The sequence below is a fragment of the Heliconius melpomene genome, chromosome 6 (genome assembly GCF_056956725.1).
Source record: "Heliconius melpomene rosina isolate 202511_hmr_F chromosome 6, ASM5695672v1, whole genome shotgun sequence".
NCBI lineage: Eukaryota > Metazoa > Arthropoda > Insecta > Lepidoptera > Nymphalidae > Heliconius > Heliconius melpomene.
The window spans coordinates 4,116,808-4,141,233 of record NC_140394.1 but is presented as its reverse complement, the minus strand read 5'-3'; the positions used below and the strand labels follow the sequence as shown (position 1 = coordinate 4,141,233).

The 24,426-nt window shown below is 30.2% G+C and overlaps 4 protein-coding genes and 1 pseudogene across 5 annotated transcripts; 3 read left to right on the top strand and 2 right to left on the bottom strand.

Moving 5' to 3' along the window:
• Positions 1 to 12: 12 nt before the first annotated feature.
• Positions 13 to 2,823, top strand: LOC146538140 (28S rRNA (uridine-N(3))-methyltransferase). The gene is made up of 3 exons (XM_085186569.1): positions 13 to 749; positions 872 to 1,144; positions 1,265 to 2,823. Exons 1-3 carry the CDS (start codon positions 196 to 198, stop codon positions 1,641 to 1,643), a joined length of 1,206 nt encoding a protein of 401 aa, XP_085042695.1. The 5' UTR covers positions 13 to 195; the 3' UTR covers positions 1,644 to 2,823.
• Rpe (ribulose-phosphate 3-epimerase) lies at positions 195 to 3,242 on the bottom strand. The gene is made up of 4 exons (XM_085186571.1): positions 2,847 to 3,242; positions 2,664 to 2,771; positions 2,349 to 2,570; positions 195 to 1,967 (listed from the first exon to the last, which is right to left on the bottom strand). The coding sequence occupies exons 1-4, from the start codon at positions 3,081 to 3,083 to the stop codon at positions 1,857 to 1,859; spliced, it is 678 nt and encodes a 225-aa protein (XP_085042697.1). The 5' UTR covers positions 3,084 to 3,242; the 3' UTR covers positions 195 to 1,856.
• A 658-nt stretch (positions 3,243 to 3,900) lies between these two features.
• Positions 3,901 to 9,154, top strand: LOC146538138 (uncharacterized; annotated as a pseudogene). The gene is made up of 8 exons (XR_014878073.1): positions 3,901 to 3,915; positions 4,056 to 4,211; positions 5,283 to 5,370; positions 6,212 to 6,344; positions 6,730 to 6,823; positions 6,890 to 7,064; positions 7,573 to 8,076; positions 8,295 to 9,154. The product of XR_014878073.1 is annotated as an uncharacterized LOC146538138 (transcript).
• An 864-nt stretch (positions 9,155 to 10,018) lies between these two features.
• Positions 10,019 to 22,494, bottom strand: LOC146538137 (uncharacterized). The gene is made up of 9 exons (XM_085186572.1): positions 21,875 to 22,494; positions 21,635 to 21,793; positions 20,856 to 20,952; positions 20,182 to 20,311; positions 19,820 to 19,904; positions 11,704 to 11,884; positions 11,307 to 11,480; positions 10,228 to 10,892; positions 10,019 to 10,156 (listed from the first exon to the last, which is right to left on the bottom strand). Exons 1-9 carry the CDS (start codon positions 21,980 to 21,982, stop codon positions 10,154 to 10,156), a joined length of 1,602 nt encoding a protein of 533 aa, XP_085042698.1. The 5' UTR covers positions 21,983 to 22,494; the 3' UTR covers positions 10,019 to 10,153.
• On the top strand, positions 22,332 to 23,402 carry LOC146538136 (uncharacterized). The gene has a single exon (XM_085186570.1). It carries the CDS (start codon positions 22,391 to 22,393, stop codon positions 23,381 to 23,383), a length of 993 nt encoding a protein of 330 aa, XP_085042696.1. The 5' UTR covers positions 22,332 to 22,390; the 3' UTR covers positions 23,384 to 23,402.
• Positions 23,403 to 24,426: the final 1,024 nt, after the last annotated feature.

Here is a 24,426-nt window from a genome sequence, read left to right as displayed (position 1 = left end):
GTATAATTCTAATGTTGTTGTCACTGTCAATCTCAGTAATCAGATCACGCATTATTACTATTTTCACGTGTTGCAAAATTATTGAATTAAAGAATTTTATATGCTTAACTTACGTTAGATAAATAAATAATAAATGAATTAATACTTAATTTGATAAATTTTATTTTATTTCAATATTATTGTCATATATAATAAATGTCTTTACAAACACCTCCAATAAAACCGCCTGGCAAGAGTTGGCGAGAAATTAATCAAGAGAGAAAAGCCTTGAAGCGGCAACGAAATGAAGAAAAAATTGTTAAGAGAGAAAAGCGTCTTGCTCTTGAAAAAGAAGTGGAATTAAAAATTAAAGAAGAAATTGAAACAGAAAAAAAGAATGCTGAAATATCAACAGTTAGCATTGCTGTACCTGGATCCATTCTAGAAAATGCTCAGTCAGCTGAACTACGAACATATTTGGCAGGCCAAATAGCTAGAGCAGCATGTGTCTTTTGCGTAGACGAAATTGTAGTTTTTGATGATATTGGTGAGAAGTTAAATACAAAAATGTCAAAACTTGAAGATGCTGATGGAGTTAAAGTAGCTAGGAAAAGTTGTGTTCAACTTGCCCGAATATTGCAGTACTTGGAATGCCCTCAATATTTAAGAAAACACTTTTTTCCAATACACAAGGACTTGGAATTTGCTGGACTTCTAAATCCCTTAGATGCACCCCATCATTTAAGAATGAGCAATGAATTCAAATTTAGGTATTGTATGAAATATTGTAAAGCTATGGTATACCAAAACATTCGTGAATATGTGTTTTTAATTTCATAATCACATATCATTCGTGGTTAATATACTTAATAAAAAGTTGGTCTCTTTTTAGGGAAGGCATCACTATGAATAAAAAAGTCAAACCTGGTAGAGGTTCACAAGTCAATGTTGGATTATTGCAAGATGTGTCAACTGATAAATTATTAAATCCAGGTATAAGAGTAACTGTTAAAATGTTACCCATTTCAGAGGGAAGTAAGAAAATAAAAGGAAAGATTGTTAGTCTTACAACACCAAGAGCAGAGACAGGAGTATACTGGGGATATACAGTAAGAATTGCTAACAGTCTCAGCCAAGTATTTGCACAGTGTCCTTATAAAGATGGGTAAGTTATGGTTATTAGGGTGTGCCCCTAAATTTTGTTTTTCTTTTTTAGCTTAAGATTGTATTGCAAAATATAAAATTATAATTTTTTTAATGCTACATAATTTTAATCTTATTACAGGTATGATTTAACTATAGGTACCTCTGATAAAGGTACACCTTTAGAGGATTTACCAGAAAATGATGTTAAATACAACCATTCTTTAATTGTATTTGGTGGTTTGCATGGCATAGAAGCAGCCCTTGAAAGTGATGAACATTTACAAGTTGACGAGGCCAGTTTACTTTTTAATCATTATGTTAATGTTTTACCTAATCAAGGTTCAAGAACAATCAGAACTGAGGAAGCTATACTGATAGCTATGTCAAGTTTAAGGACAAAATTAAAAGCTAATAATGAACCAATGGTTTTTAAGGATACTGGAATAGCAGTGAGTTCGTCATTCCCTCAAGCAGACATGAATAAAAATGATAACTCTGATTTAAGCAGATTTGATTAAAATATACAAATATTATTAGAAATATTTTATTTTGTAAAATTTCTATAAAAATACTCCTTAGCCATATTATATATATATTAAAAAAATCCCAATATGTTTTCTCAATATATGAATATTGACAAATGCTATTATCTTTATAACATGATAAAAATGTTATTACTATGATGAAAAGGAAGCACTGTTTGCACTCTCATCACTCATTTAATATGGCTATCACCATTTATCAATAGATTGTTGTACAGTATCTCGTAATAATTGAATTGTAGCTGCTTGATCTTGAGATCCAATTATAGCAGTTCCTGCTACTATCATGTTAGCTCCAGCCTGCAATTAAAAATATAGGTTAATTGGAAAACTTTAAAAACATTTTTTTGTCTCACAAAGCCAAATGTAGCAAGATGTGCAGAGTATGACAATATATTCCTCACTTCCTGCCTAATTTTAGAGACATTGCATGTTGAATGTCAGAACACAATGCAGCATTTTGTCTTGTCACCAGGGTAAGCAAATGAATATAATTAATTCCCCAGAGTATATAATTAACCCACAAGCAGCACTTGTAAGGCTTAGGGCTGTGACAAGCGCTTTATTAAACAAAAGTAATAAAAAAGTAATATAAATATATTCCTTTTACATTCTATCTCAAATATATATGAAAGTAACATATATAGGGGAGAATTCATGGAAAATCTTTCATTTACTTACATTTGCACAACAATCAATAGTTGATTGTCCCACTCCACCATCAACTTCAATGTCTAACAAAGGATAATGTTCTCTTAAATATTTAACTTTGTCCATTTGAGTTTCCATAAATTTTTGACCCCCAAATCCAGGTTCTACAGTCATAATTAGTACCATATCTGATATAGATATGTATTTCTCTACTTCTGTAACAGGTGTTCCAGGTTTAATTGCAACACCCACCTGCAAAAATCATTACTTACTCTGTAGAAGTCAAGTGTGTCTGTCTTTTATTATAAAAACCAAATAAAATCTTTTATTAAGTATATGTATTACCTTCATTCCATTTTCTTTTATTTTTCTGCACACTCTTTCAACATCATTTACAGGCTCTATATGAAATGTATATTGATTTACGCCAGCATCAGCCATAGGTACTATCCACTAAAATTATAAAAACAGTATAATAAATTATAAGACATAAGGAAAATAAAAATATGCTTATCATCATTAAATTACCTGTTCAGGATTTGACACCATCATATGTGTTTCGAAAAACGCTTCTTTAATTTTACCGCGTAAGCATTTAACTACTGGGTGACCAAAAGTTAAATTTGGTACAAATTGACCGTCCATAACATCTAAATGTAAATAATCTGCACCATTATTAAGTAGTTTTTGTGATTCTTCATATAAGGTAGAAAGATCTGCATTTAAAATGCTAGGACCAATTAAAGCTTTCAATTTTCGGCTCATTCTTTTTAGTTTATGTATATTTTTTAAATATAAAATATAAAAAATCAAATGAATTTTATTTACTACGTTATAATGCAAAGATTACAGTATAAATAGAGGTTATCCGTTATATGGTTAATTGCTTATCAACAACTTATCAGTGGTTAAGGGCTAATGTCAATTGTCAAATTCTTATATACATCGACTTGACAGATGCTACGTATTAGTGACATTCTTAATGTATAATGTGAGTATTCGAGTGGAATAAATCGATAAAATAATTATCGATATGAATATAATCAAAATTTATACGTAAAACTAACATATATTGTTGATTAATATAATATTAAATTATTAAATAAGAAAAAAATTCAAGAATATGGTTTTTGTCCTAGAACGTAGTATTATTGCGATGCCAAAAGCGAATTTGTAGAGTTTTTAGTTGTTTATTGTGATCTTTCTTTCTTTACTTGGTGTCTCCAAAGGAGGCACAGACGTTCATAGCAGATGTCTGGTTAAATATGTTATGTATGAAAAGAACGGGACTAAAAAAGTCTTTTCATTCGACATTTTGTAAGTTCTCGATAAAAGCTTAACAGGCAACTCAATTATTACCTTACGGGAAGTTTATATTCACAAGTTCTAAACTATGTAAAGACCATCTAGAAAACAAAATGAAATTATGTCACACACATTTTTTGTATATGTATTTAAAATGTTTATAATAATCGGTTGTAAATTAGTTCGCTTTATTGGGATTTCATTCTTCTTACTTCATTTTGCGTATTGTAAAAATTATTGTCAGCCTGAATTTTGTAACAATTTAAATATTCACACAATGTGTAAATATAAGGTTTGTTACATAGTAACAAAATGTTGAAAATGTAATAAAATGTAAAAACACAAATTTGAACAATTCAATTTTGTTGCTATAAAGAAACTTTAAAGCGTTTTAAATTGTTTTTGTATTATTTCCAATTATTATTCTATTAGTTGCCAGGCCCATCAAACGACTGTTTTGATTACGAAAGATTAATTATAACAATGAAGGAAAAACAAGATGTTTTAAATAAATTAAACAGCAGAAGAAATAAGATTGCGTCGGGTGAAATACGTTCATTGTCCTCTGCCGAAAATATGATTAAATTGGTAAGATAAGCCTTTTCAACTTTTTGTTTAAGTTTAAGCAGCCACTTCGTTTCAAAATTATGCGATTACTTACTATTATTTCTTGAGGGTTAAAATTTTGGATAAAAAATATAAGAATAAGATTTATCGCTCAGGGGCACAAGCGTGTTATTGTAACGCGACGGTTGTGGGCTCGATTCCTACTCGGGGGAATGAATTTAGTGAAGCTTTTGGACAATAATATATATATATATATATATATATATATAAATAAAATATATATATGTATATTGCGTTGACTTGAATATCGATTATACTAAACTAAAATGAAATGAAAACTACCCATTTTGCCCCATTTATAGTCAAGATAAAGTAGGTTTCGTTTACGCCAAAAATCTAAATATATGTTGCGAACTAGATATTTATCGCGAATTACTTAAGTTGTCAGGTAAGTTAAGTAGTTTCTTTGTTTGAGGAATTTCGAACTCCCGATGACGCCCCCATGGGAGTACTATCCTTTGTTTATTAAGTACCTTTTTCATCGTCTAAAATTATTTTTGTAAAACGATAATATATGTAGCTGTAACTAAAGTAAATATTAGTATTAAATACATAAATGGCTTTTACACATAAATTCAATACAATTAATATAAAACAAATTCGTTTGATTTTGGTGCATGCCTAATAATTTGGTAGTGATTTAAGTTAAATTCAAAAAATATGTTTTTTAATTATATACTTAACTAGCGGCCCGCCCGCGGCTTCGCCTGCGTGAACTACTTTATTATTAATTTCTGTCTCCATGAGTACCTACGTCCTATAAGTGACGTCCATGCAAAATTTGAGACTCCTAGCATTTGTAGTAACGAAATTTCATACAAACCTTCAACCCCAAAAACAACCCCTTAGAAGTCGAATATTACAAATTCCCGTCTTAGCGAGCACCTACGTCCTATAAGTAGCTCTTATGCAAAATTTTAGATTCCTAGCACATGTAGATTCTGAAATTTCGTGATGAGTGAGTGACCTTTCGATTTTATATATATTATATACTTAATTAATAAATATTTCTTATATCTATATATTTTTTAGATTTGGAATGAAAAATTGGAACTTTTTGCCCAAAGATGGGCCGACCAATGTGTCAATAGTAGCGAAACCGATGCCTGTAGAGATTTAGGTGAACTATTTTTTTATTGTATGTTTTACTTTCACTATAACAGTTTTCATTTAATTATAAATAATTTTACTTAATATTTTCATACAACTATAAGTTATTTGTTTTTTTTATGAAACTTTTACATATGACGTAATTGATACAAATGTAGGTACATTTTACATTTACGTCTTACGCTGGAGGTGACATACTAATGTTATTCATCTGTAAATTAGCATCAATGTGAAAAAAATATATATTCCTAATTTATAAAACTACAGTCACAAATAAGTCAACTTGGCACTGGAACTAGGCGTTTTTAGTAAGCTAAAGGTACTTCATAAATGTTATGAGCTGTATTTAATACATTTACCTTTTCAAAATAACCCACGTTAAATTTATACTTAGCTTTTGAATTAGTAGTGCCTATTCACTGCTATGAAAAAATCTTCAAAATTATGATGTTCTTACACTTGATGAAAATTATAACGAAATTAATAACTTATCCTGAAAGTTTCAGTCCGCTATCAGCGGCTAGGCTTTTGTGGAGAACGAGAGCGAGCCACTCGTAAATTGTTTACTGCCTTGTGGGGCTCTTGTCTATAATATAATATATAGTAATAGTATTCTTAATATATTAAGAATTATATTGTAATCGGTTTTTCGGAACTGTAGTCCATAATTGAACAAAGACCTAATTAATATCGTGTACTTTGTATGTAAAACGTCTCTACATACTGTATTCTTAATTAAATCTATAATTTTTTCTCCTAATTTTATATTTCTAGAGAAAAAAATAGTGATTTTATTTGTTATAATTTATTTACTTATGACAATTATTCTTACGCTTATTATTTAATAATAGAGAATACAACTGTTGGTCAAAATGTAGCAACAATATTTGGAGAAGCTCCAGGTTTAACTGCTTCGTCTTTAGTGGATCTATGGTATATGGAACTTCTCAATATGAACGTATCGGTTTTGCACCATTTTATATCGTAAGTAATACTCCAAGAATAAACAGTTAATAATAGTTTAATTTTTATTACGCTATTCGTGTATATTCTCTCTGTCTTCTCTATTGGATAATAGATCCTAATTCCTAATGTCAATGTGTTGAGTGTATTCTGGTCTCGAGACAAATACCTCCAGAATTTGGTGGAAAGTGAGATACAGCGTGAAGGTGATTTGATTTGTGTACTGAGAAGGGCACAGTGCATCTTTGTTTTTCCAGGATGGAAAAAATAATTATTTATTTGCCTAGAACTTTTATCGAACCCACAATTAATGCGCCTAAAGTAAGACGCTGTCTCTACTCACTGCGCCAAGATTTCCTCAAATTTAAAATAGGCCTGTACGGATGTAATCTTTTTTTCTCTACAGGTCATCTGTACTAGGAAAGGAATCATATGATTTTTTTACGCAACTTGCATGGGCAGATACTAAAGAAGTGGGATGTGGTGGTGTTAAATTTAAGGTACACAAATAGATTACAAAAATATAAATACAAATAAACACATAAATATAAATATAATGATTTTAGATATTAGAAGAACAAGTAGGTGCCGATTTAGCAAGGTCTAGAACAGTTTATAGATTGGTATGTAATTTTGCCCCGAGTGGCAATCGTGTTGGATTACCTGTATATCATAAGGGGATGCCATGTTCTCAATGTCCTGTTGGAAGTAACTGTGATATAGAGTATAAATCTTTATGTGGTTAGTGTAATCAAATTTATAATACGTAATTATTTATTACTATAAATGTGAAAGTTTGTGAAAATGGATATTTGTTCTGCTTTCACGAAAAACTGACTGGATTGTGATGAAACTTTATAGCTTTACATCAAAATATATGCACATAGGCTCCAATTTATAGAAGATTTTGTATAATTTGGCTATGGTAGAGTTCAGGGGCTTTTGGTGGTTATTTATTTATATATAGCAATTGCTTGGCTGAACGCGGTATATTTCAAGTGTGAAACTAAGTGACAACACTGCTTCTGCTGCGCAACGCTGCTTCTCGCCACCCTTTTGTTAATCTCCCCCAAAAAATATAGTTTTTAAGAAGAGATAGATTGATCAGCTGAGAGGATGTTTTTTGTATAACAAGGTTTAATATTTTAGATTTTTTTAAAGAAATATACAATGATTAATATATACATTATATTGATTTCGAAACTTTATAACTTTTTTCAATACTTCAAATATAATGCACATATTCTAGCTTTTAAAACTCCTTTAACTGTTAGTGAAATTTACAAAGAATATGAAAGAGATCATGACAAAATTGATAATTATAAGGAGATGACTACATTGACAGAAAAATCAGAACCTGTACAAAGTAATATAGATTTCTTTTCTTCATCTAACATGAGCGCTGATAATGATACGCATTTCGATTTCTGGTCCTACTTGTTTGACATTACAAAAATATCTTCCCCAATAACTGAAAGTACAACAAAATGTAAGGAGATGTTGGCAGTTGATGAATTTGTACAACTTCTTAAGAACAAGTTGAATAATGATCAGATATTAAAGGAATTACTATTGTCCACATCTACACAATCTGCTACGGAGTTTGTGGCCATAGATAAAAAGGTAGCTGCTATCATAAATCAATTATACACTAAAAAAGAAACAACAGTTACAAGTCAAACGACAGAAAATAACAGCCTAAATTCAACTATACTTGCTGATCTAGTGGAGGCTGTAATATTTAGACACAGTGGTAATTATTTTTACTTTTTATGAACTATTTACGTACATTTATTTTCACATATCCGTATATTGACAAATAAGCAAGGGAAAATTAGTAGTCACCACTGTTCATTTGTAACGGTCTTAGAATCTGCCGTTTTTGTTTAAATGATTAAATCAATAGCTTTAAATTTCTTAAAGACTTCGTCTCTATATGCTTGTTTTTTTTTGAAATAATTATAATTTCAGATAAATATTCAAGCACTACGTATAATAAAATAAACACTGAATTCGAGGCCGATGTGGGTCCTATAAAGATTCAAGCGGAACTGGCACAAGTCAAACCTAATGTAGAGTTTACAGGTCACTATTTTTTCCCAGAAGATGATGAACAACCAGATCAAGAAACCACTGAGCTGTATGATGAGACTGAAACTTTACCTTTATCTGAAATAGTTCTTGAAATTGAAGAAATGAAACGAAGTAAAGTTACAAAAGATTTTATAGAAGCAATTTTTGAAACCGACTTTGTTACAGATTATAAAACACCTGACGTTTTACCGATTATTGATAATACAAGCGGTACTACTGTAATATAAATAAAATTTATTGTTATATTGTTAAATTAAAACATATTTAATCTTACAATTTTAGGAACAGGTATATTAAATGATTATATGAAAGAATCCAAATTAAATAAACGTGACGTTCGACTGGTAAAAAGAAAAAGACATAATTATGATTTATTTATAAACTATAGTGACTTATTGAAACGTTTAGCCACTGACCTAGGAATTCTTAAATTAAATAAAAGATTCAGTTGTGCTTATAATTTTGGACAAAAAATACAACTCACAGGTCTCATTTCTATATTTATTATTGTATCTCATTTATTTATCGTAAATATTGAATACATAATATGTTGATTAAGAGATATGAATGGCTTAAACTAAAGGATATATAACACCATTAGAAAATCGAAGGTAAATTATAATAAAGGACTTAATTATGAACGTATAATTTATTATTTAATTAAAAGGATCACTAGCAATAATATAAAATAAGAACATTTTAATTTATCAACATTATTACAAAAACATTTTGTATGAGTTTCATTGGGCCTATTTTTCCTTGTATCAAGTATCTTTTGTAAAACCAAGTAGTAAAGATCCCCATACGATAGCAAAGTAATATGGTTACTGCGCTTCAAACTTTTATTTTCGCGTCTTATATTTTTCTTTTTACGTAGTTTAACCATGGGTGTATTATTTATTAAAATATTTTTATTTCTAATCGTATTATAGCGATATTTATAGATTGATTTAATTTTTGGAATTTTCATTGTAAAATTTAAATTTATTTGTCCACTTTTGGAATGTAAGATATCTCCATGTTTATGTAATGAATTATTTATTTTAGCATTACGCTTATTCAAAGATCGGCGCTCACAATAGTCTTCATCGTTGTCAGTTTCATCAATAGTGGACGTCATTTCAGTTGGCAATGTGTCCATTTTATTTCTGTCCATGAAATCACGTGTACATGTGGAAGTTCTTGTGCATCCTTCAACATAGCCTGGAGGTGTGTTGGACCCGAAGTTGCTGCCGTGTCCACCAGGAATCAAGCTACCCGCACTATCTGTTAATGATGCAGCTGTCCAAGTGCAAGTTAATTTTCTTGTACAATGTTTTAATCGAACATAAGGTGTATTTGCGGTATACTCCGATGTACTTACTGTAGTCGTATCTGAATCTCTTAATATTTTCTTTTCTTCACTGTAATTAGGCATATCTTGCATATCTTCTTTTCGACGTCGACCGGACAACGCAGTCAAGTTAAATTTTCTTAAATGCATTAATTCGTCGAATGATAAATATTTTTCGGTCATACGATTAACTTTTTCTTGTCGTTCCATATTTTTTATGGTTATGGGCTCAGTTGTAACAATGGTTTTTAAAGTACTTCTTGTCCTTTTTGATCGAGGTAGTTTTTTATTTGGTAAAGTAGTATATAAAAGAGATCTTAAAGATAATTGTTTGTGTTTATTATTGGAATCATCTTTTTGCCAAAGAGGTTTATAACTTCTTTCATTGTTACTTCCGGCTACGTCACTGGAATTTAAAATTTTCGTCATTAATAAAACATATTAAAAATTTCAATAAAATATGGCATAATTAATTACCTGCCTATAATCATAAATCCCGTCCTTTCGTTTCTTTAGACGTCTTTGATTAATTGAATCAAAATTTTTCTCCTTTTTTACGTCTTTTAAAGGCAAATCATATTGATGAAACTCACTGTTACTTTCTAAGGAGTCATCATCATTTCTTTTCAAAGATTTCAGCATATCACAATTATGACCTGGATATTTGGAGTCACAATCACAGTTCCTGTTCTCCGTACGTCGATTAGAATTTTGACATCTTGTTTCAAATATTGTACACGAGCATGCATCGTTTAAATTTGAAAGCGTTGTAGTTTCATAGTACGAGGCACAATATTTCGTAAATAACTGGTAATTTGTTTTTTGATTTCGGGTACACTTATGTAATTTTTTTTTACATTCGCAAGTAGACATATCATTTTTTGCTGGTAAAATTGTTCTACGTGTACATCGGGTGTTACCGTCTTGTTGCTTATAGAGAGGTGTTGCGAAGTCATATCTTCGTGAGTCAAATGTTGTTTTCGGATGTAGTGAGTCATATTCATCTGTGTGATGATGGTCGTGATATACCTTCGAATGACCTCTGTCTTGTTGATGGGAATTATCATTCAAATGTCTCGATTTATTTCTTTGATTTATCCATAGCGTATCATAATCCAAAGGGTAGCTACGTTTGACAGCATCTAAAAATAAAACTCTAAGTTTATTTATAATTCTATATTTTATATTATTATATAAGAGGCCGTCGTGGCGCAGCAGCCCAAGGGTGTGACTGTAACGCGACGGTTGTGGGTTCGAACCCCTCTCGAGGACGAGAAATATTTATTTACGTTTATATTTCCATTTCTTCGCTCTGGTGTCGAGGCAAAGCGCGGCGTTGAGTTCTGCCACTCAACACGCAATGCCTTCAGAATTCGGCAGAAAGTGAGGAACCGAGGAAAGTGGGAACTAGGTTCCCTCTGCCTGCCCTGCTGTGTGCGGGATACAGCGTGAAGCTGATTTTATATAATTAACATAATTAACTATGATACTGCAAAGACCAACTCTGTTTAGTACGGTAAGATAATTAATAATTATATAGCAACACCATTACTCACCATAAGGATTATTTAATACACGGTGATTCTTATAGGGATGATTAGGACCTTTTGATGTTGTTGCTTGTTTTATATTACTATAAACAGGATCAATTTCTTGCTTCGCTGAATCATTAAATATGTTGCGAATCCTAAGTAAACTAGTCGCCACTGTTTTCTCAGAGGACAATCTATCTAAAAGTAAATATACCAGATATAGGCGTTCCATTTTGTTAATTAATTAAAGTGTAGAGATCATTGTTAAAATATTATATCTTTGTTGAAAATAATGTGAAAACGGATACAACGTTATGGCCGTTATAATTATATATACATATCGACGTTCATATTAAATTTAATAATGTATTAGATCGAAATACATAATGTAGTAATTAAAAGTCAATGATGATAGGTTCACCTGGTCCACCACTTTCAGTTTTGTAGGTGCAAAGTCCAGGAAATATTTCATCAGGGCTCATATCGTCGTTGCACTGAGTAGCGGGATATCCAATAGTATAAATAGGTTTTCTATGTAAATTTCCGCGCGGCGCGAAATTACATACGAGTCTGTCCACAAATATGGTGTTAGAATTTCTTATCTGTAATTTTCGTACTATAAATTTAGTTATATTATTTTAAGAAATTATAAAATACTAGCGGCCCGCTCGCGGTGTCACCCGCGTGAACTATGTTATTATTAATTTCCGTCTCCATGACTACGTCCTGGTGACGTCTATGCAAAATTTGAGACTCCTAGCATTTGTAGTAACGAAGTTTCTTACAAACTTTTGTTAGCGGTAGTATTCATTATGAGTTTATAGTAAAAATGTGAATATGATTAATTAGAATGAAACGAAATGTGTAAGTTGTGTATTTAAATAAAGAGAAGTTGTTATGATATTATTATGACTGAAGATAAAAATATAAATGAAGTACTTTTATTAATATATAATAATGTTAGCGGTAGAAAGCGGTAGAATTCATTATGAGTTTATAGTAAAAATGTGAATATGATTAATTAGAATGAAACGAAATGTGTAAGTTGTGTATTTAAATAAAGAGAAGTTGTTATGATGTTATTATGACTGAAAATAAAAATATAAATGAAGTACTTTTATTAATATATAATAATGTTAGCGGTAGAATTCATTGAGTTTATAGTAAAAATGTGAAAATGATTAATTAGAATGAAACGAAATGTGTAATTTGTGTATTTAAATAAAGAGAAGTTGTTATGATATTATTATGACTGAAGATAAAAATATAAATGAAGTACTTTTATTAATATATAATTTTAAAATAAATATTGTCAAAATGATTTGACTTCAATTAAATATATTTTGATAGTGATTGTACATTATATTGTTATAACTATAGGAAGTTACTATGTTATGTTATAAATGATGGCAGCACTGAAACTATCTTTATTGTGAATTATGAATATGAGATACATCCGGTAAGCTTAGTTTTGGAGGGAAATTGTAACCTATAAAAACACCCCAAAAACAGAAATGAGGACAGTCTTCCCGACGTTGTAATACTGCCAGCAAGCTCTAAGCAAACGTTATTAAGTGATAGTTTAAGTGCTGAGTGTTTAAGTGTCAGTCCTAAGTAGAAAGTGTTCATAATAAAGCGATTTAAAAAGTGAAGGTTTATAATTGATCTACCCAGTGAATAGATGTTTCTTTCACTTCAGAAGCGGGACGCAGGACTAAATAACGCCCATTAAAGACTGAAGGTTAGAAGTGTTATATATTGTATAATATTATTATTTTTTTTTCTATTGAATTTTGTTGTTCACAAGTGACTATTGTTCTTCTTATTATTTTTACTTTTGTGGTTACTTTTATTAAGTAATTGTTTCTTATTAGGGTATTTGTTATATTTAAATTTATATGCTGGTTTGAATCACTATAATACTACATTTGTAAAAACTATAGGATTTGCTTATACTTAAAATGGGGAAACATAAGCGAAGTTGTACCGTTACCTACTAGTAATAATCATGTGCGAGATATTTACCCTCACAATAATTTTCCTGCTTTATGTAGTGTTTTAATCCTAAATATCATTAAGGCAATCTTTTAACGGATATGCTAAAAATTAGGTGTAAAATTGGTCAATCTTTAGAATTATTATTATAATAAAATGATTTTAATAAAAAAAAAAAAAAGTGTAATTAAGGATATTAAGGCGGTAGGATGTTAAAACATGCCATGATAAATTTATAAGAATGGGAGCGGGAACTTGCACATTTGAAGAACCTGAACAAGTTTTAAATTATTTAAGTACTTTATCTCAATGACTTTATACAGTATAACCGGTTGAAAAATATTGATAACAATACAAGTAACAGAGCTTCAAATTGTAGTAATATGGGGAAATTTTCAAGGATTAAGGTGTTTTAATTGTAATAACATTTTCATTATCAAATGCTATATCAGTATCAAATGTAATCGACTAATTCAAACAAGTAACTATTATTTTAAATTAGGCCATGAAACAAGATTGCTATAAACGAAATTTAGTATATGATTCCAATAGTAGTATTAATAATGATACTTATGATAAATAAAAACGTTCACGTTAATGGTGTCAATACAACAACCTACGTTGACTTAGAACTAAATGTTTTAATTTTATAGGTGAAGGTAGTACTTTAACTAGACTACTTCTTGACATGCATTCTCTTAATGTGTGATATAGTCTTTTTTTTACTGTACAATCTCCTTCGTGTGTTCTCCATACGTGACATTGACGATGTGATTGGTCCTCAACTTTCACGCTCGAAGCGCCGTTAGGTAATTTTGTTGCAAGATTGCAAGTAAATAAGTGCGGACGTAAATTTGTTAGTAGTTGGTGTTTTCTATTTAAAAGTACCTACCTTAATTGGACATACTTTCTGTAAAAATGTATATAATGATTTACAAAACAAATAAAAATTTTATATTCGTTGAAGTCCCTAATATAAATTGTGGACAGTGACAAATTTAAACTTCATACGGTAAAATATCGAATTATTGAACCGCGAAGCACTATACCTGTAGACGTTGTTGTTATTGGTTACTGTAGTTGTTAGTGTTAGGTAAAAGTAATCACTGATTACTTTGCAATTCGTAGCGTTATGGGACTTATTACCTACAAGTGCCCGGTGGTATATTATAATGCAAGAATGTCGTCTTATTGTTGAACACCGTAATAGCCGAGCGGATGATGCATGTTGATGCTTTATCACGAAGTTCTATTTCAGAAGAGAAGTGTAGTTAAATTAGAGATATATTCCTAGCGGACTCGGACGCGGTTTCGCCTGCTTGAACTATAGGAATATTTAGTAAATATATTTATGAAATTATTTTCAGTTAACGATAGACATAGTGAGAAAATATAAATAATCAAGAGAATAAATGGAGACATATTTGTATATTATATTATATTATAATATTCTCTTTGTCCTACAAAATAAACACTGTCATAGTAAAAATAGTGACGGGAACGAGAAATAAAGATAAGCTTGTTACGCCAAGTTTTCGCCTCCAAAAAATTAATAAATCTTTTCTGGGTCTGAGTATACGTGTATATAATAAAATTCCTCAGTGTATTCTAAGTTTGCCACTACCCAAATTTTAAGTAATTGTAAAAAAAAAAAGGTCTAATAAGTAAAGCTTATTACACTGTACAAGAATATTTAGAGGATAAGCGTATATGGAATTAATGTCTATTAAATGTCAGGCAGGATAGATGTCAGCTAATGTAACAGTAAACTATATCATTGACTTTGAAAAGAGCAACTATTGAGATTCTTGCCGGCTCTGCTTAGCAGAACTGCCTTCCGAACCGGTGGTAGCTTTGTGTCTATATGTTCAGTCGAAGATTCAAAAGTGCTTGTGATAGTAAATTTGAATAAAGAATATTTTGAATTTATTATTAGAATAAAAAATCTTGAAATTATTGGTTAGAAGTAGAAATAACTAAAGGATATTCTTAGTATTGGATAAAGTACCTAAATTCCGTGCGTGCGTACATATATATCGATTCTATGAAATAACTAAACATTTTTCTATATTAAATAGGATAATTTTTGTGAGCAATATCAGATAAAATAAGAGAACCAAAATGTAGATTAGATTAATTATAAACAGCGAATAATTACATACAAGTTAACAATAGTTCGAAAATGTATGAAAATTTATAAAACCGTCAACATCGTCTGCCCGTTTGCGTCGGTCATACCTAATGTACCGCCAGAAGGTAATTTTTAATCAGTGACATCTCCTTAATTATTTATTAGAATGTTATACAGTAAACTATAATCTCGATTTAGATAAAATGCAAAAAGTGACTATTATATTTATTTTCATAAGGATGAATATCAAAATATAAAAAACTATACATTAACAAAAATCCAATTTTAAAGTAAATTAATCAAAATAGTTATTTTTGCTCAACCTTCAGAGATAAACATGTAACATCGCGGAGTTTTTTTAAAAAAAAAAAAAAAAAAAAACATTATGTAGAACAATATTTTTGTTAAACATTGTTTGTATGCATCTCATAAGGTTGAGTCAGCACTCGCCATATATGAGTTAAGCAAGATCATTTTGGGTGACGTTTCCTTAAAAACAAACAAGCGTTGCAAACCGTTGCTTAGCAAAAGTCGCGTCGCGACGGTTATTAACATGGAGGAATAACTTACATGTCAAATTATAAAATATTTTAATATATTAGTATATATGTGTAATGTAATGTAGCCTATAGCACTTTGAAGAATGTTTTCGCAGCTTTCATACAAAAACAAAGTAAATCGGACCAGTAGATCCAGAGATCTTAGCGTTCAAACAAACAAACAAACTCTTCGCTTTATTATATTAGTATAGATTGTTATTAGACGAAAACACGTGGTTAAAGTCGTTACATAGTCAAGATTCTGAAATACAAGGTAAAGATTTAAAAACGAAAGATATTACAAAAGGTTATAAAAATGATTTAGAAAAGAATGGTAAATTATATAGAATTATAAACAAAAATGAACCCAGAGATTTAGTTCGTGTGGAAGAAGTTCTTCGATCAGAACCAGGTCAAAGTAGGAAGGTTGTGCCTAAATGTAGTGTAGACCTTTCTTTCGTGCGACTAGGGTACATAGGGTGATCGCCATTAAAAGAAGGGAGTTCTTCTTACAAAGGGATAATATATAAGTGGATAAATTCCACCCTTGGTTAGTTTTTAATAACGATGTAATATTTAGTGATTCGGATAATAATAAAATTCATAGGTGTATAAAATGGTGCTTTTTTCTAATTCATACTTGATATTGTATTTATGATATCGAAATGTTCATCAGATATTTTATTAGTTGTCAAATTTACATATTTTTAATGATTATATTGAAAATAAATATAATATAATATTACATTAGGTTCTATACAGTGATGTTGAAATGTACTCGTATGAAATATACTTTTAGTGATTTATAAAAATAGAGAAAATAATAATGTTTTTCTAATTCATTTAAAATATTATACTTGATGTTGTACTTAGGATATCGAAATGTTCATCAGATATTGTTTTTAGTGATCAAATTTACATATTTTTAATGATTTATTGAAAGTAAATATAATATAATATTACATTAGGTTCTATATAGTGATGTTGAAATGTATAAACATGTATTTGATTAATTGTACTCGTATGAAATATACTTTTAGTGATTTATAAAAATAGAGAAAATAATAATGTTTTTCTAATTCATTTAAAATATTATACTTGATGTTGGACTTAGGATATCGAAATGTTCATCAGATATTGTTTTTAGTGATCAAATTTACATATTTTTAATGATTTATTGAAAGTAAATATAATATAATATTACATTAGGTTCTATACAGTGATGTTGAAATGTATAAACATGTATTTGATTAATTGTACTCGTATGAGATATACTTTTAGTGATTTATAAAAATAGAGAAAATAATAATGTTTTTCTAATTCATTTAAAATATTATACTTGATGTTGTACTTATGATATGGAAATGTTCATCAGATATTGTTTTTAGTGATCAAAGTTACATATTTTTAATGATTTATTGAAAGTAAATATAATATAATATTACATTAGGTTCTATACAGTGATGTTGAAATGTATAAACATGCATTTGATTAATTGTACTCGTATGAAATATGCTTTTAGCGATTTATAAAAATAGAGAAAATAATAATGTATTATGGTGTTAATGTTATATTTATGTAGTGTAATATGAATGTAATGTGTCAAGTGAATTTTGTACAGTCAATTGTATTGAATAGTGAGTAAAAAGCGAGTCGTTTGCAGAAGTTGCACTCGATATAAGTGAATAGTGAGTCGTTTGCAGAGTTGCATTCGATATAAGTGAATAAGAGAGTCGTGTGCAGAGTTGCACTCGATATAAGTGAATAGTGAGTCGTTTGCAGAGTTGCATCCGATATAAGTGAATAGTGAGTCGTTTGCAGAGTTGCATTCGATATAAGTGAATAAGAGAGTCGTGTGCAGAGTTGCACTCGATATAAGTGAATAGTGAGTCGTTTGCAGGGTTGCATTCGATAAGTGAGTCGTTTGCAGAGTTGCATTCGATATAAGTGAATAAGAGAGTCGTGTGCAAAGTTGCACTCGATATAAGTGAATAATGAGTCTTTTTCAGGGTTACATTCGATGGTCGGTGCCGGCCGAGTGGGTCGGTTGCAGTGATCTGCAATCGATATTAGTGCGTTGATTGCAAAGCATGCAATCGGCGTACATTCATCAAAACCAGGGAAAAGTGAAAGCCTTGCACAAGGCTTCAAGTCGGTGAAGAGTCGGTGTTAGTGAAGAGTCAGTGTTAGTAGTCAGTGTTAGTAGAGTCAGTGTTAGTGAAGAGTCAGTGTTAGTGAAGAGTCAGTGTTAGTGAAGAGTCAGTGTTAGTGAAGAGTCAGTGTTAGTAAAGAGTCAGTGTTAGTAGGTACGTATGGCGGTTAAAAATAGTAATAAAAATAGTAAGTGATTTGACTATAAAACTTAAAAACTCTAGTGTTTATATTATTTTATGTTTAAATTATGTATTATGTATTAATTATTAGTTTTGTTTAATCGCTACTAAACGCGAGGGCGCGTTTACGTCAGGATTGGCCGAATGTTAGCGGTAGTATTCATTATGAGTTTATAGTAAAAATGTGAATATGATTAATTAGAATGAAACGAAATGTGTAAGTTGTGTATTTAAATAAAGAGAAGTTGTTATGATATTATTATGACTGAAGATAAAAATATAAATGAAGTACTTTTATTAATATATAATAATGTTAGCGGTAGAAAGCGGTAGAATTCATTATGAGTTTATAGTAAAAATGTGAATATGATTAATTAGAATGAAACGAAATGTGTAAGTTGTGTATTTAAATAAAGAGAAGTTGTTATGATGTTATTATGACTGAAAATAAAAATATAAATGAAGTACTTTTATTAATATATAATAATGTTAGCGGTAGAATTCATTGAGTTTATAGTAAAAATGTGAAAATGATTAATTAGAATGAAACGAAATGTGTAATTTGTGTATTTAAATAAAGAGAAGTTGTTATGATATTATTATGACTGAAGATAAAAATATAAATGAAGTACTTTTATTAATATATAATTTTAAAATAAATATTGTCAAAATGATTTGACTTCAATTAAATATATTTTGATAGTGATTGTACATTATATTGTTATAACTATAGGAAGTTACTATGTTATGTTATAAATGATGGCAGCACTGAAACTATCTTTATTGTGAATTATGAATATGAGATACATCCGGTAAGCTTAGTTTTGGAGGGAAATTGTAACCTATAAAAACACCCCAAAAACAGAAATGAGGACAGTCTTCCCGACGTTGTAATACTGCCAGCAAGCTCTAAGCAAACGTTATTAAGTGATAGTTTAAGTGCTGAGTGTTTAAGTGTCAGTCCTAAGTAGAAAGTGTTCATAATAAAGCGATTTAAAAAGTGAAGGTTTATAATTGATCTACCCAGTGAATAGATGTTTCTTTCACTTTCAACCCCAAAAACAACCCCTTAGAAGGCAAATATTGCAAATTCCCGTCTTAGCGAGCACCTACGTCCTATAAATAACTCCTATGCAAAATTTCAGATTCCTAGCACTTGTAGTTTCTGAGATTTCGTGATGAGTGAGTGACCTTTCGATTTTATATATATACTAGCGGCCCGCTCGCGGTTGCACCCGCGTGAACAATGTTATTATTAATTTCTGTCTCCATGACTACGTCCTAGTGACGTCTATGCAAAATTTGTGACTCCTAGCATTTGTAGTAACGAAGTTTCATACAAACTTTCGACCCCAAAAACAACCCCTTAGAAGTCGAATATTGCAAATTCCCGTCTTAGCGAGCACCTACGTCCTATAAGTAACTCCTATGCAAAATTTGAGATTCCTAGCACTTGTAGTTTCTGAGATTTCGTGATGAGTGAGTGACCTTTCGATTTTATATATATAGATAGATGTATAATGAAGTATAAATTCTTACGTAGAATTTAGCTCTGCCACATCCAACTTTATCTGTGTTAGCCCAAATAAGTTGAGTGAAAGAATTTGCTTTGAAATCTTGAGATCTATAATATGAGATGTGAATAAATATAAGCAAATAATTAAGTTTTCACAGTCTGATAGTTTTCACAGTCTGACAGAATTTTGATACTTAACACGCAATGTCTCTAAATCAGCAGTGAAGTGGATAACGCAGTGTTTTGACGCTAGGCTCTCTGTCCCTGCTTTACCTACATGGAATAAAGCGTCAAGTTCAAACATGTATTTTAAAATAAATTACATAATATTGTAATTAATAAAAATGTTTTTGAACCTGATGTAAATATAGAACTTTTTACTTACTGATTGTAATATGTTACGCTTCCCACGTACTCGATGGAACGCATAAACCACATTTCAACAAAACTTTTCACATTGATGCCGGGAGATGGGCCTCTTATAGTAGCGATACTTTGTCCAACTCTTGTTTTTTCTTTCGAGTGTTGAAAAATATGCATAAAAAAATATTAAAATATAATTATAAGATATTGCTCTACCTAATTTCTATTTGGAAGTAGCTTTTTTCTTTTATTTCAATTTCATCTTTAACATTTTTATAATATAAATAATTAAATATATTATTAAATATTAAAGTTAAATAAAATATTTCTTGGTGTTGATTCAACTGTGGTGCAGGTAGAACGTGTCCAGCTCGACTACTCGTGTTCTCTACTAATTGTTTAGGGTTTACGTTAATAACTCGGGCTTATTTTTTAAATAAATCTTTCTTCTATTTTAAATAGAATAGTGTCAAATTCGTAGTATTTTTAAGTGAAATATACGAACGTAAGTACTGGGTCTCATACTTATTAAAGTCGTTTAGTCAATAAAAACTAAATTCAGCGCAAAGGAATATAGGAATAAAAAATTATCTCGAAGTAAAATTTCTAAACATAACATATTTTTTTTAGAAGATAACTTTTGTTGCGAGAGCTATATTTTGTCACTTAATTTTAGACAGAGAAAAATAAATTTACCTAGGTCACGACATTCATCTTCTCTATCGGGCTTTAAGGATTGGTCGCATTGGTCCACCCACCTTTGAGCAAACACAGCCAACTCATTTGACCAGGTCTAGTAAAACAAAAAAACACATTTTTTTTTTATTTCGAACATGTGGATAATGCTGTTAGCCCTATTGGCTTTTACAGCGACACCGGTTGGGTAGGGAAGAGGGTACTCTGTCCCTGAAGAAATGCAAGCACTAAGTGGCTGCCTGTGAGGAAGTCGACGACTGTAAGGGCGCCCCCTGCGGGACTCGAACCTCGGCTTGCGGCCGTTGAGCGGAAAAAAAAAACACATATTAAAGTAGAATATAAGAATAATCATTATATTTGAGGTCGTCATGGGCAGGGCGTAAAAGTGCGACTGTAAACGCGATTGTTGTAGGTTCGATTCCTTTTCGGGGGACTGAAATTTTTAATATTTTCATTTCCTCGCTCTAGTAACTGAAGCTTACAAAAATACTTATGTATTTAAATAATTTTTAAAATATTACGTAGTATGTAATTACAGTGGGGAACGGATTGTTTTAACACTTGGTTCCCTCTGTCTACCCAGCTGTGTGCGGGATACAGAGTGAAGCTGAACTCTATTTAGAGAGCGCAAAAAGTATTTAGTACAAATTAGGTTGCAAGTATAGATGTAAAAGTGAGTTTTGTATCACAGTCGCTTTTTGTCAGACACCTCTCAGTTATGATGGCCGTTACTATATAATAAGTATAATATAAAATTATTATAAGCAAAAAGCTCTTACGATTTTCTTCATGTTAGCAGCTGCATGAAAATATTTAGACTGCCCCATTGCAATGAAATTTCTTCTTTTGTTAATTTGGGTAACAATGGTGTTCATTTGGTCTGGGGTTAGTAAAGAATTACTATCATATCCTATACATTTGGGATTTGGACCTGGAATCTTAAATATAGTAAACGTGAAGTACCTACTAATTATTTTTAAGGTTAACAACAAATGTATTTTATGCAAATTTCACTTTACCTCATATTTGCAAAGAGTATGGTCAGGACAAATTTCACAATAATTATTTCTATAGGCGTAAAGATTTTGAACATATATTAGAAAAAAGTAAACTTTTAACTTTGGCATAGTAAATTTGATAAAATTAAAGATATACACAATAACTGACAATAAACAAATCTGGGATCGTGGGTTCCTTGATTACTGTTTATAGAAATGACAAGCAAAATTAACATGTGCCAAATATACGTAAGGAGACGTAAAAATGGATGATATTAAGTATTGGTTATGTTATTTATACATTATACTCTAATTATTGCTAATATATTTGTTATTGACGCAGAGAGTTTTATCACTAATCATGAAAAAGAGACCTTTACCGATAGCAAAATTTCAAGTAATGTAATTTATTTGATAACGCACGATAAATATATATAAATTGGTCTCTATTTATTTTTCACACTGGTTTTTGTTTCAGATTCCGAAATCCAACAAATAAATAATACAGCTGTAAAATCAAATTTTCAATTGAAGCAAATGAATGTCTCAAATAATTTAAAATCAAACTTTTTCGATAAAATGTTGTCGAATGAAATGCTATCTATAAAACAACATATTTACGAAAAAGATTCAAGTTCTACAGTTTATCTAACATTTAAAAATAGTGCACAAACTCCAACGCTTGAAATTAAGCAAAAATGGCTTCTTGAAAAACCTCTGGTTAAGCAAGCCGGCAAAAAACAGGTCAAATCTACTAGTTTCCCATTTGGTAAAAAAAAAGTTAAGTCAAGAAAAAAAGGAATCGAACACGAGAAAAGAAATTTGGCTGATATACAAAGGGAAGCTATGGATGAAGGTGACTTTTCGCCAGTTATTTTTACCACTACACATAATCGGCCTAAATCTACGCATGCCAGTCATACAAAATCATGCATCCCAACATCTTGTAGTCGCCATAAATCTGAAAAATTAGAAATCAATACTGTAAAAATATGTTCTCATACAACTAGGGCAGATTGCACAAGAACTTCCGAAATAAAGCCTATTTCTATAACATACTATCCTTATTACGTGTATTCTCCATATTTTGTGGGAGTAACTAATGATTATGCTTACAATACTTATGAAGAACATATTGAAACTAAAAAGCCGTATAATTACGATTTATATTTGGAAGGGGATGATGAATTGCCTAATGATGAAAATGATTATGAAATAAATGCAGTAAGTGGGAAGTATCATGAAAAGAATTATAAAAAGGACTCCAAAATATATTCTATAAAATATGACGATTCTGACGATACGACGGATGCTATAGATTTATCAAAAAAACTGAGTAAAAGCTATTTTAAAATCGTTAACAGAGATGAATTTGTAAGTGAAGTTGTAGAAGATTTGAAAGATTATTACAATGATGTAATTATTAAAGATTGTTACTGTTCATGTTTTAAGGAGAGCAAATCAACAATTCTCCATTTAGTATTCATTGGTTTTTGTAATGTAATGTTATGTTTTGTCAATTCTATTTAAATAAATATTGTGAACATGGTTTGTTGCATTCGTTCTAATACCTTCAATAAGCTGTCCAATATCGCCGTAGTTCTACAAAGGGTATTTGTAATTTACTTTTGTTTATAAGAATAAAATAAATACAAAGATTCCAATATTTTTGTCTATATAAAGAAATTAAATTTTAGTCTAAATTATACTACAAATATAGGTAAAGAATTTTATTTTTTACAATAAGTTAAGAAGCATAATTGTTTAAAATTATTTAGATTAAGTTTCAAACTAAGTCTATTAAGGGAATCACGCGTAAGCTTTTCTTGATAATTGTTGATGCGGAACTATTCTAAGTAGGTACTAATCTTAATAAATCCAAGTCCAAATTATTGTATGAAGAATTTCATTCCGGGTGTCGTTTCATAAAGTATATAATTAATAAATAGAGTCAATGAAATAATATTAAACTAGTATATTATATGGAACGAGCTATGGAAATTATTATCTTGCAATTATAATTTTATTAGGTATCTTTAACAATGGACTCAGTACATTACATCAGTATATAATATAATGACAATTACATATATTTCTTTTTTTTTGTACTTATAAAAAATATTATTAAACTTTGAATGATTATTTAAATTTTAATGTGAAACTCAGCGGAATGTTTGTAAATTTATGGTTCTGTAATATCTTCCGGCTCGTTGTCTGAAAACCATAGTGAAATAAATTTTATGTTACATATTATTTTTTTTACGGTTTCACGCATCCGAAAAGAGATGTCAGCTTTAGCACAAGATTTGAAGCTTTACGTAAAGATTTATGGTGTAATTTGACTAAAAATATTTTGGTATACCAGCAAGGATAATATTGTAGCCTGTAAACATAATCTTCATAGATACCAATATATATATAATTTATAGTGAATCTTCCCAGAAAACATACGTATAAAATAAATATAAATTATTTTCGTTATTCCGTTCACAGCACCGTAAACGTTTTTAGTTCGACGTCCATTTTGATGAGGGTTGCTTGGTAATATTTAACCAGCAGGTACCCACCGTCCA

What these genes read in the sequence shown, in the direction of transcription:
- LOC146538140 (XM_085186569.1), top strand. Translation starts at nt 196, where the DNA reads ATGTCTTTACAAACACCTCCAATAAAACCGCCTGGCAAGAGTTGGCGA. An exon ending in AGCAATGAATTCAAATTTAG is followed by an intron (nt 750 to 871) that starts GTATTGTATGAA and finishes GTCTCTTTTTAG; the next exon opens with GGAAGGCATCACTATGAATA. An exon ending in CAGTGTCCTTATAAAGATGG is followed by an intron (nt 1,145 to 1,264) that starts GTAAGTTATGGT and finishes ATCTTATTACAG; the next exon opens with GTATGATTTAACTATAGGTA.
- Rpe (XM_085186571.1), bottom strand. Translation starts at nt 3,083, where the DNA reads ATGAGCCGAAAATTGAAAGCTTTAATTGGTCCTAGCATTTTAAATGCA. An exon ending in TGGTGTCAAATCCTGAACAG is followed by an intron (nt 2,772 to 2,846) that starts GTAATTTAATGA and finishes TTATAATTTTAG; the next exon opens with TGGATAGTACCTATGGCTGA. An exon ending in TAAAAGAAAATGGAATGAAG is followed by an intron (nt 2,571 to 2,663) that starts GTAATACATATA and finishes TGATTTTTGCAG; the next exon opens with GTGGGTGTTGCAATTAAACC.
- LOC146538137 (XM_085186572.1), bottom strand. Translation starts at nt 21,982, where the DNA reads ATGCCAAAGTTAAAAGTTTACTTTTTTCTAATATATGTTCAAAATCTT. An exon ending in CTGCTAACATGAAGAAAATC is followed by an intron (nt 20,953 to 21,634) that starts GTAAGAGCTTTT and finishes TTGTTTTACTAG; the next exon opens with ACCTGGTCAAATGAGTTGGC. An exon ending in GTGGCAGAGCTAAATTCTAC is followed by an intron (nt 11,885 to 19,819) that starts GTAAGAATTTAT and finishes CGAAAATTACAG; the next exon opens with ATAAGAAATTCTAACACCAT.
- LOC146538136 (XM_085186570.1), top strand. Translation starts at nt 22,391, where the DNA reads ATGAATGTCTCAAATAATTTAAAATCAAACTTTTTCGATAAAATGTTG.